The sequence below is a fragment of the Carlito syrichta genome, unplaced genomic scaffold, assembly GCF_000164805.1.
Source record: "Carlito syrichta isolate Samal-C Ts95f unplaced genomic scaffold, Tarsius_syrichta-2.0.1 Scaffold153578, whole genome shotgun sequence".
NCBI lineage: Eukaryota > Metazoa > Chordata > Mammalia > Primates > Tarsiidae > Carlito > Carlito syrichta.
Window position 1 is genome coordinate 272,477 of NW_007097674.1, and position 11,781 is coordinate 284,257.

General features: G+C 39.6%; 1 protein-coding gene across 1 annotated transcript in view; it reads left to right on the top strand.

Annotated features, from left to right (window-relative positions):
- LOC103252075 (microtubule-actin cross-linking factor 1) overlaps positions 1–11,781 on the top strand; it is a 237,477-nt gene that overhangs the window by 212,503 nt on the left and 13,193 nt on the right. The window contains exons 88-93 of the mRNA XM_021708921.1: positions 697–859; positions 2,090–2,244; positions 3,473–3,547; positions 4,651–4,668; positions 8,031–8,148; positions 8,942–9,010. Of these exons, the coding sequence (XP_021564596.1) occupies positions 697–859; positions 2,090–2,244; positions 3,473–3,547; positions 4,651–4,668; positions 8,031–8,148; positions 8,942–9,010 (598 nt within the window). The remainder of the gene's footprint in view (positions 1–696; positions 860–2,089; positions 2,245–3,472; positions 3,548–4,650; positions 4,669–8,030; positions 8,149–8,941; positions 9,011–11,781) is intronic.

The window sequence follows — 11,781 nt, forward strand, 5'->3', positions numbered from 1 at the left end:
AGGGGGGAAACTGTTGCACTGTTTAAGTCGTTCTGAGTGTATATTATTAACATATATAAGTATGTTATATAACATAAGTAGCTGAAGATTGCCTTGCCCACCATACAGGCCTGCTGTTTTCTATCAAGACCAAGTATTTACCACGGAAGTCAGATGGCCAGTTTGCTCCCTTTGGTGCCATTCCAAAGAAACAGGGTTGGGTCCCTAATGCTTTTATCCAGAATTCAAATTTTCTCATTAAAATCTCAGAAAATAGTGGGAAACATGAGCCTCCTAATGTGGGCCCTCTATGTGACTAGTCCCTTTCAAAATAACATATGTGAGGAGTGGTAAGGACCTCTCTTATGGATAGAATGCATTCCTTTGCATCTAAACCAATAATCCATTGAAAAGCCCAAAGGGAAAGCAAGGCTGGCTTCACCCATTTTCATTCTACATGCTCTTTATTTTCCATGGTGGTTGTTCACTTATTGCTTCTCCCACTATTCCATTATACAGCAGCTCATGTAAATAGTCATGGCTTTAAGTGAAGGAGCCAGATTGTGCCTTCACAAAAGAGACAACACGTGGATACCATTGTTGGTGCCCCCTGGAGGGCCTGCATGACTTAACCAAGTGTCTGAAAGTTTTGCTATGTTCTGGGCAACTTTGAGGGCCAAAACATAGGTCTTAGTGATAATTCTGATTTCTCTCTAGTTGAAGGAATTTGCCAACTTTGACTTTGATGTCTGGAGGAAAAAGTATATGCGTTGGATGAATCACAAAAAGTCTCGAGTGATGGATTTCTTCCGGCGCATTGACAAGGACCAGGATGGGAAGATAACACGTCAGGAGTTTATTGATGGCATTTTAGCATCCAGTGAGTCCAGTCATAATTCCAAACATGAGTCACACCTGAATTCTCTTGGACTTACTTTATAGAAGCAGCACTATTCTGGCTAACCAGTGTTTCTGATGTTAAAACAGTAGTCTTGGGGAAGAAGTAATATAACTAAAAGTGGTGTGTCACTTTGAAGGAGAGAAGACTCCCATTTCACTAGGAATTTAAAAAACAGGTTTTGTTTGAGACAAAACCTTGTCTCAAATTGGGACAAGCAAAAATTGGGACAAGCAAAAATGGTTTGAGGTATCAATAAGGAACTAACTTTTGTGAATGATGAGGTTCTAAGTAACATGTATAAAAATTAAATTTTTCATAAAAATGGTTTCTTATGTCTATATATAACAGTTTACAAAGTATATAATCTTTAGCAGAAGAAATAATTGAGGCATAAAGTAGATAAGTGACTTGCCAAGATCACAAAAGTACTTCTCACAGCTTTGCAACTTTACATAGGGTGGTCAGGGAAGGCCTGTCTGTAGAGGTAATACTTGAGCTGAGATCTGCTCATTTATGAAGATTTGTAGAAAGAGCTAGAGGCAGAGGGAACAAAAGGTACAAAGCACTGAGGTGGAAGTGAACATGCCATGTTCTAGGAATGGGAAGGTGAACATAACTGGCATGTCATGACCCTAGGAAAAGAGTAGAAAAATGTGAAGAGTATGCAGCCAGTTAATGCAGGACTTTATAGGCCATAGTGTAGAGTTCAGATGTTATTCTAAAGACAGCAGATAGCCACCAAAGGCTTTCAGCTAAGAAACAATATGGTCTGATTTATGTTTTGATAAATCACTGTGACTACTAAAAATATTCACACTTCTCTTTGGAAAGCAATTTATCAAGAATCTAAAACAGTAATCTAAACATAGGAAAAACTTCATGCTATTAATTCCAAATTGTCACTATTATGAAATAATCTAAATTTCCAATAATAGTGGAATGGATACGTAAATTCATAAATTGAGTGGTAGGTCTATGTGTGGTTGTAAATATTAGGTTTATGCCTTGGTATACCTGAAATGTGAAATAATACCTTTTTTAAAAATTGCATAGAGAATGTAGGGATCTCTAAGCAAAAACACCAAAAGCATTTATTGCTTTTCTAGAAAAATCAAATCGTAATTTTTTTTCTTCAAAAAGTACTTATATAACTGCCAAACAAATAAGCCCTCTTAATTAATGTTTCAAAATGTGATTGCTTTTCTCCAGAGTTTCCCACCACCAAGTTAGAGATGACTGCTGTGGCTGACATTTTTGACCGAGACGGGGATGGCTATATTGATTACTATGAATTTGTGGCTGCCCTTCATCCCAACAAGGATGCTTATCGACCAACAACTGATGCAGATAAAATTGAAGATGAGGTATGGGAGATAACTATTTTGACGACATGTTTGACCATAGGTATATACTGTCCTAAATTTGGTTGGATTCAGTTACTATATCAACCGTTTACATGTCTATTGGGAGGTGATTATTTGGAGTTCTGTTTTGGGATCTCTCTTTGGATAGCATTTCAAAGAATCCCAGAGGATCTCTGGCTTCTGAGATCTAGTTCAGTCTACATGGATTACTCAAGGGAGTCATGTTTATGTGGTACCTTAAATTTTACAGAGAACCTTTCCAGGGGACCATACTCATCCTGATTAACAGATACTGCATTGCTTAGGATGGACTCATCTCCATCCTGAGTAGCCTTCTTGAGAATCCAGGGACGTCATTTTCAAATGCAGCATTTAAGAGGGTGAAATGTAATGTTTAAAGTGGTATGTAACCACCATGCTTTCTGCCTAGTTAAAAACTGTATCACAGCTGGGCTTAGTGGCTCAGCCTGTAATCGCGTGCCTTGAGAGGCTGAGATGAGTGGATTGCCTGAGCCCACGGGTTCGAGACCCACCTGGGTAACTTGGCGAGACCTCATCTCTACAATAAATCAAAAATCAACCAGGCGTGGTAGCGCGCTTCTAGTTCCAGCTACTTGGAAGGCTGAGGTGAAGGATCGCCGGAGTCCAGCACGTCGAGGCTGCGGTGGCTGGGAGTGGCCACTGCACTCCAGTCTGGGTGACAGAATGAGATTCCAAATCAAAAAAAAAGAAAAAACTGTATCACATCGAAACTAGCAAATGTGTTAGTATTGCCTAGAAATTTCAGCGTTTGTGTTGGGAAGGGAGAAGCAGTGGGACAGGTCTAGGGGTGGCCCTGGAACACACCAGGACTGATTTCCAGGGTATCTCAGGCCCCTAAAGTTGAAATTCAAATCAGTCCATTGTTTGCTTTATTAGTCATTTGATTTTGGTGCCTATGCATTAGCACTTTTCTCTGAAGGAATTTTGAAACAGGTGGAAGAATGTGTTGTATAGTTACTTGGAAATTTCTTTCATGCTTTTTCTTTCTCACTATCTCAATTATTTCAGTTAGTAAAAGCAGCATGTATTAATTTGGAACAGAAGATAAATGCATATGTCAAAAGCCTGAAGTGCCTAAAAACTGAGTAATGAATACCTACTATGTTAACATGTAAAAATCTTTGTTTCTTTGAATAAGAAGTTTTGCTCTACCTTTTACACTTTTCTTTTTGTTTATAACCAATAGGTCACAAGACAAGTGGCTCAGTGCAAATGTGCAAAAAGATTTCAGGTGGAGCAGATCGGAGAGAATAAATACCGGGTAAGGGAAAGAAAACCAGTCCTTCATGATGGTTAGTTGTCACATGTCCCTTAAGACTGCTGGATGATCCCACCTTCTCACTCCTGGTGCTTGGGGGCCCAGAGCTGATAGAACTTGAGATGTCGTTACTCTCTTGCCCTCTTCTCTATAGATCCCAAATGTCAGGTGTCCTGATCCGTCTGAAAACCAGTACCATATCTAGCTAGACAGTAGTTTGTACTTGAGTTCTGAGATAGGAAACATTTCAGAGTCATCACTTCACTGCTGACCAAAGTCTTAATGGGAATGAAGGTACCTTTGGAAATAATTATATCTAATAACTGACCACTCATTCCAAAGAACTGGTCATGATGAACCTAAGTGACACCTAGGCTAGACATGGCTGGGGGAACTGTGTCAAGGCCCCAACAGATGCTGTTGCCTGCTCTGAACTGGCCTGCAGAGGGGGTCTAGTAGCACTGGGAAGGCACCATCCTCCGTGGTCTTCTCTGGAAAGTGGTGCTAAGTGTTAAATAAACTAGACTTTGTGTTTTAGCTTCTTTTGGGACCAGGGCCAGGGGCATAGAAGGGATCTGAAACAGGGCTCTTAAAATATATTCAGCAGCTCATCAGAATTCTTTAAATACTAAGAAAAATTTGATGGTAAAGAGAATTTAGGTGGCTATGTTAGAGTGCAGTTATATGCACTGAGTGAGAAACAGGAAAATCCAGGTCCTATTAGTACATCCAAAATATCCTCAAAGTACAAATACACAATGTTGCAATTCACTGAGGAGTGTCGGGTGAATCTGCCTTGAATCCAACCCAGGGAATTTAGTTAATAAAGCTCCAAATAATCTTTGCTTGTTGGATTCTGTTTTCTTGTTTCTTTAAATTACTTATGAGAGGAATTAAGAGAAACAACACAGAGTAGAAAGTTAGGTCTTCTTAATTTGTAAAACCACATCCCTATGTCAGGAGCTCATTAAGAATACTTTCACTCTGTGTCACTCTGCAGAAAGAATGTAATGATATGATTTTTATTCCTTAGTGTTAATTTGACAAAATGTTCTTTTTTTTTTTTCCCCTCCGTTTCCTCCATCCTTTACTCTTACTGTCTGTAGTTCTTCCTCGGCAATCAGGTACAGTGTGCCTTGCGATGTTCTCCTTCCCAGTGGATATGGTCTGTGTAGCTAATGCTGCCTGTTGTTTGCTGTGGGGAGAGGATGTAATCTGAAGCATGCCTGGGTCACATCTGGTTGTCTTACCAAGTGGAGAAACTGCTAAAAGGGCCAGTATTACAAAGCTGTCTTAGCAGCAAAAGGACATAATTATACTTTTTTCAAAAGGAGACAAAATGTTCCATTTAAAACTAGATTGGCTTAAAGATGATGATATTCTGCCATATAGACTTATAAGTGATGGGGTTCAGAGGAAATTGAGGCTATGGTATCAAACTATCCCACTTCTGAAAAGAACCTTGTACTTCTTGTGTTAAAAGTCAGAATCCCAGTCAACACAGTTCTGTTTTATATCAGAGCCTTTTGACAGTTAACAGATTTTTTAATGAACAATAAGCCATACATTCCCAAAGTACTTTAATACTGTCTGTTTAGACATCTTATTAATATTTATAGAAATATACGGTTATTTTGTATTTTATAATTATAAGGTATCTGAGAAGTGTAGTTTGGAAATCATAATTGGCTGTGGCCTGAAGTTTGCTGATTATGGCTAACCAACCAAAATCTAGTGGGCTCAAATTAGCCTTGCAAAAAAATTTGGAAGCTTTGACTCCATTTGGTAACTCTGACCTTTCAGATAATTTTTGAGGGCTCTGGGGTCCTGTGTCTTCCAATGTGGAAGAAAGTTGCATGAGCAAAATCTGTCTCTCTGATAAGAAATTATAAACACTAAGACTCGATTTGAGGCTCTCAAACAATGTTAAGTTCCAGGAACTGCAGTAGTCACTAACTATAGAAATAACATAGGCTGGTAGGAAAAATCAGGGATTTAAAAAAAAAAAAAAACTAAAAATGAGAAAAATCAGACTTGCGTTTAAAAAAAAAGTCATTGCATAAGAGTGCCCAGTAGGCCTTTTTGCTGATGACTGTGTGCAGGTACTAAAGTGCCTTTGAAAGTTGCTGATACCCTCCTCTACTGCTCCATCGACTAGGAGAGGGTCAGATGAGTTTATTCTAATGTTGGGAACAGAATTATGAAGTTCACTAGGCACCTGAGGCCTCCACGTCTACTATCTCACAGCTAAAGTTAGTCACTGCAAGAACCCAAGTCTCTGTGAGGGATTTTCTCTATAAGAGGAGGAAACAGTGTTCTGGCTCCTAGGACTCTTGTTCTGAGTTCTTTGCCTCACTAATAGCCCTTTTCTGCCAGGCACGCAGAGGTCTCCGTTTTTAGATCTGCCATAACATCTCCCACCACTCTGGCCTCAGCTTCCATGGCTACCCTGGCTGCTGGCTTGAGTCAAACTCCTTTTCCCCATAGCTTAGCAGAGACAGGTTGAAATCTTTCAAATAGAGTTTCAGTGAGAAATTAAGGGGGGAAAACAAGAATTAAAGGGAGTAATAAATTATAAGACATAGTATTCCAAGAATTTACTCCTGGGTTCCTTCTGTTTCGCTCTAGGAAACACAGAGGCCAGTATTCCCTGCCTCCCACCCATTCAGAGAAAACCCTGTGGTTACTCAGGCCATCACTGCTTTGGGTCTGGTGGGATCCTCCATGCTTCCGGAACCCGCTGCCAGGGGCCTCCTTTTGGGCCCAGCTTCTGAGGGGGGGCTCCCACAGAGGTCTGCAGCTCTGCTTCCTTCCTGGGACCCTCCCAGCTCTGGGTTCAGTGCTGTTTCCACTACACTGTGCTGTTGCTGTAGCCACTTTGTATAAAAATGTTAAAACAATATCAGATAAAAGATGTGAGACTATTTTTTTTTTCTTTTTTTTTTTTTCTTTGAGTCAGAGTCTCACTCTGTCACCCAGGCTGGATGGAATGCAGTGGCTCTCTCAGAGCCACCGCAGCCTTAACCTGCTGGGCTCAGGTGATTGCTCAGGCAATCCTCTCACCTTCGCCTCCCAAAGTGCTGAGACTACAGGCATGAGCCACCGTGCCTGGCTTATTTTTATTTTCAAAGTAAAAAACTGGAGGGGAGGGTACTATATATATATATTTTTCCCCCCCCTTTTGAGTCAGAGTCTCATTCTGTCGCCCAGACTGGAGTGCAGTGTCATGTCCACGGCCACTGTAGCCTCGACCTGCTGCACTCAGGCAAACCTTCCACCTCAGCCTTCCAATTAGCTGGAACTATAGGCACATGCTGCCATGCCCGGCTGATTTTTTGATTTACTGTAGAGACGAGGTCTTGCCAAGTTGCTCAGGCTTGTCTTGAACCCATGGGCTCAAGCAGTCCTCTCACCTCGGCCTCCCAAAGTGCTGCGATTACAGGCTTGAGACACTGCGCCTAGCCTCACAGATATATTAATTTTGAGGGAGGATGCTTGTATCCTCCCTCAAACATCCTTTCTAGCATTTTTAATTTTTGTGCCTTGTTTCAAAGTTATAATTCTTTTATAACTTTAAAAATCCTACCATCTCCATACCCTAGGAATATTCTGCTTGGTTAAATAGCTTTAGAAATTCCATTTCTCCAACCAAATGTTTGTTTTGGAATCCCAGCATGCTTCTCTTTTGTTGCCTCTTACTTCATTTGGGGAAGAGGATAATTTATGCAATGACAAACTCCAAATGTTAAGTTTTGGGCAGGAATCGGGAATGTTAGGCAAAAAGAAAGGGAAAATAAATAATCAGAAATATGCTTATTTTAACATCCAAGATGATTATGAAATACTATTTATGATCATCATAGGAAATTAAATTTTTACTTTCTTCAATTAAATTTTAGTGGAAATATCGAATCATTCGTTCAGCTGAAGAAACTTTTCTGCTGGTGACACTGCAAGTAGCAAATACTTAGGGTTTATTTCTGAAAACTTGATGTAAAAAATCAAATTTTCTTCTAAGCTTGTAATAATGATGCTTTGCAAGGGTTTCTTTAAGGCTTAAAATAGTATTTATTTTCCATTTAACTTTTGAGCATACTGTATTCAGAGGTTGACATCCACCACCTTTCTTTTAGAAAAACAAATTAGCATAACAATGTGGAGTTTGAATTTGGGCAGAATCTCTTTTTAAAACATCAAAGTGACTTAACCCCTATCCTCCTCCCTTTCTTTTTGGTGCAGGGGTGTGATCGTCAAAAGTTAATTCTATCCCAATAGAAAATATATCAAGACACTGGTTTTTAGCTTGATGTGTCTGCTTTTCTGTTTTTTAAATCCTTTTATGAAAAAATGTAAAAATATTGAGGGTTTAGAATTCTCCCATCACTATCAAATTGTCATTCCCGTCTGAATACAGTCTGCTTTGAGAAAAAAAAATAGTTCTGCTTTCAAGCATACTTACTAATTAAATTTCTTCTTGATTCTACAGTTTGGGGATTCTCAGCAGTTGCGGCTGGTCCGTATTCTGCGTAGCACAGTGATGGTCCGTGTTGGTGGAGGATGGATGGCCTTGGATGAATTTTTAGTGAAAAATGATCCCTGCCGAGGTAAGAAACCATTCTGAGCATGAATTACATGTTGGGCACATCCCCACCACTGATCTTTCATGCTTACAGGACGTGTTGGTGGTAGGATATTTTTAAAATTTTATTGTTAAGCTGCCCAGGTACCGTTCCACTAGCACAGATTAGAACTCAGGAGTGCTAGAGTGGACTAGCAAGAAAAAGCTGGAGCGGGGAGCCAGGTCTAGAGAATGCAGAAATGAGAATTAAGAATGTATTGGTGTTACCTGAGTGTCTCAGTCTGGGGTGTTAAATTAACTCTAGCCTGGAGAGGAGCCTGATAAAGTCCTTCAGGTTCCCTCTTAGAACCTCAGGTCCCTTTGCCTGTAATCCCTGGGACTGAAACTCAGGGAGAGTGTTGGGCCCTTCCCAAACAGGGTAGGACTGATAAGCCCTCTTAAACAGGAGGGAGGAGGATAAATAAGACCTACTGGGATCCCAGACACTTCTGAGACAGATGGCCATCTAAACAAGGCCGCGGGGTATCTTTCTGCTAAATGTGAAAAGGCTGGCCTGTTGGCCCAGAGGCAAAAGAACACTGTCTATTTTATATGAGCGTATGAGTGGTGTCAGGGGCGTGTGAGGGGTGCACCAAGGAGAAATGCCAGTTCAGTTGCTGAATCCTTTGCAGCTGTGTCCTTCCCTTTTTCCTGTTAGCAGAGCTGCATGTGGGTGTACAAGGGGCTCCCCCACTGTCTGCCAGTTTGTCTTTCTTGACTAGTTTCTGCATTTCCTGCTCTGTCTCTGTTTCTTTGTGTTTACATATTTTTTATTCTAGTTCACCATCCTGGGAGTAAAATAAAGCGCTCTGATTCCAGCTCTTCGATTTCCAGTCAGTCTCCCATAGGTTGGCCTTTAAGCTTTGTCCTGCTTGCCCCTAGCCTGTTGGGAATGGCTTTGCTTCTTAAACTGGAACACCCGTTGGTTCTATAATTTGCTGCCGTCATGAATGCTTGAAATAGCCAAGTCATAGCTTTTCTAACTACCCTGAATTGGTGGGGCATAACATACTCCTGTTGAGACAATATCCATTTGTTCTGTGGTTCTCTTTCTATTATAAGTACTTTACAAATAACACATTTATGCCTCATAACCACCCTATGAGGTATAAATACTGTTATCGCCATTTTACAGAATAGTAAATTGAGGCATAGAAAATTTAAATGAATTGCCCAAGGACAAACTACTAATAATTGACAGAGACAGGACAAACTACTAATAATTGTCAAAGCCAAGGCAGTCTGGCTCTAGAGTATGTGCTCCTGTGTGTGCTATTGGTTCAGCCTGCATAAGTAAGTTATTAAGGTTTATTTGTAAACCTAGCAGCAATACATGTTTACAGCACAGTTATATAACTTTTTGGGAAGTGGTTTATTGACATATTCTGAAGTATTTAGTGAGGATAGGGCCCAGGTGAGAGGATTGCCTGAGCCCACAGATTTGAGACCAGCCTGGGCAACTTGGTGAGACCTCATTTCTACAATAAGTCAAAAAATTAGCTGGGTATGACTACTTGGAAGGCTGAGGAGGAAGGATTGCCTGAGCCCCACAGGTGGAGGCTGCAGTGGCCTTGAGCATGCCACTGCATTCCAGCCTGGACACAGAGTGAGACTCCAACTCAAAAAAAAGAAAACAGCTTTTCTAATGGAAAAAAAAAGAAACTTGGAAAGAGTCTGTCAGTTTTAGAATTTAATTATATCATAAACCAATATCCTTGATTTCAAACAAGATCAGTAGATAACATTTTAACCTTAACTCAGGAAAGCAACATTATTTCTTTCCAGATCTATTAATAAGGGCTTATTTTTTCCTGTTATGTGTGATTGGACTAAACAAGAGAGATACTGCATGTAGCATTTTGGAATCCTTGATTGCCTGTTTATTTGCTGCCTGCTCTTTTTACAATACCATTTTGCTGCTGGCCAAGGAGAATACTGCTTGCTTTGTTCTTAATATCTAAAAATGGGAACCCCAAGGAAGTTTGGGAGGCTCATCTAGTAGCTAGTTCCTATGGAAGCTAGTAACATTTTTCAGCATCTTTTGGCGCTAACAAGGTAAGGCTTTTCTCTGTATCTCTATTTCGTCTCGATCCTGGACTGCAGAATGGAGAACTTGCTCACAGTTTTTGATTTTATAACTCTACCAGTGATAGACTGGATGGGCTATTTCTAATCAAATAAAAAACAATGCTAGGAAGTGAACTCCTAAGGACTAAGGTAGATTGTAATAAGTTGGAAAGGCGTAAAGATTAAAAAGAGAAGTTACTTGAAGCTTTATCAAGGGTTCAATTGATATGGATTAATATGACTTCTAGAAACATGGTAGATTATTATGGTAGATTTTATATTCATTTGTGTTGCATTTCCTTGAGACTTTGGACTACAGAGAATATTACACTGAGGATACCACAAAATCTATTACAGGGTTTTTAATACCAATGTGCACTATAATTTATCTCCTTTTACACAGTTGTTTGAAAAGATGAAAGATATCTCAAACTATGTATTGCTTTAGACAAATACAAAAAGTAGAAATATTCTACTAGGTAGATTTGCTAGTTATATAGTCTCCTAGTACTGCCAAAAATCAGGGATTTCAGTTTCTGAGTTCATTCTTGGCAAAGGAAATCATGATATTTTGAATGGAGATAAAAACAATGCTCCTGCCTAAAAAAATTAGTATACCTATACCTAAGGTACTTGTGTATGTTTTTGACGATTAGAAGTATTCCCCTGGAGAAGTGAAGAGTTAGAAAACCTCATTTATGAAGATTCAGAAGACACAATTTGGTATAGAACTTATTTTTTTCAAGTTGTTGTAAGATATGCATAACATAAAATTTACCATCTTAACCATTTCTAAGTGTATGGTGAAGTACATTTACTTTGTACTACCACCACCACCATCTGTCCACAGAACTCGCTTCATCTGTAAAATCAAAGCTCCATACCCATTAAACAATAGCTCAGAACTAAATTTTAACTAATGTGTCTGCTCCAGCCAGTACCAGGTGTAGCATAACTCCTTTGGCAAACACAGCTTTTTTGGTTGTTGAAACTGAACTTAAGATGGCTTCTGTCAGAGTCTGGTCCTATCAATTCAGTGATAGGTCTTTCTCCTAATGAAAAGAATTGTGAGAGGGAAAAATCCTATCAGAACAGTCAAACATGTTGGGAATACTTTCGTTTTTTAACTTTAGGAATATAATATCCCATGTTAGGGAAATATATGAATCAGCGCAAATACTAACAATATTTTTACTGCTAAATTCAGTTGCTGGTAAATAATCTTTGCTTAGTCAGAATTTGGTATAGCCTTCTGTTTTGAGAAAAATGTTTACTTTTTACCTTTGGAATTGCCACAGAAGTTAATCTTCACAGCTTCCAACTGTTCAACTGTTGTCTGATATCTCCTACCCAGCTTTTTCTACCTTACCAAAGTAAAGGTATTAATTGCCTCCTATAACTCTTTTAATTCTGAAGATTGGCTGCTTTAAGTATATTTCGGAAGAAATAGCTTTTATTTCCTTTTTTTTTTTTTGAGTTGGAGTCTCACTCCGTTGCCCAGACTGGAGTGCAGTGGCACGCTCCTGGCCACCACAGCCTCAACCTGCTGGGC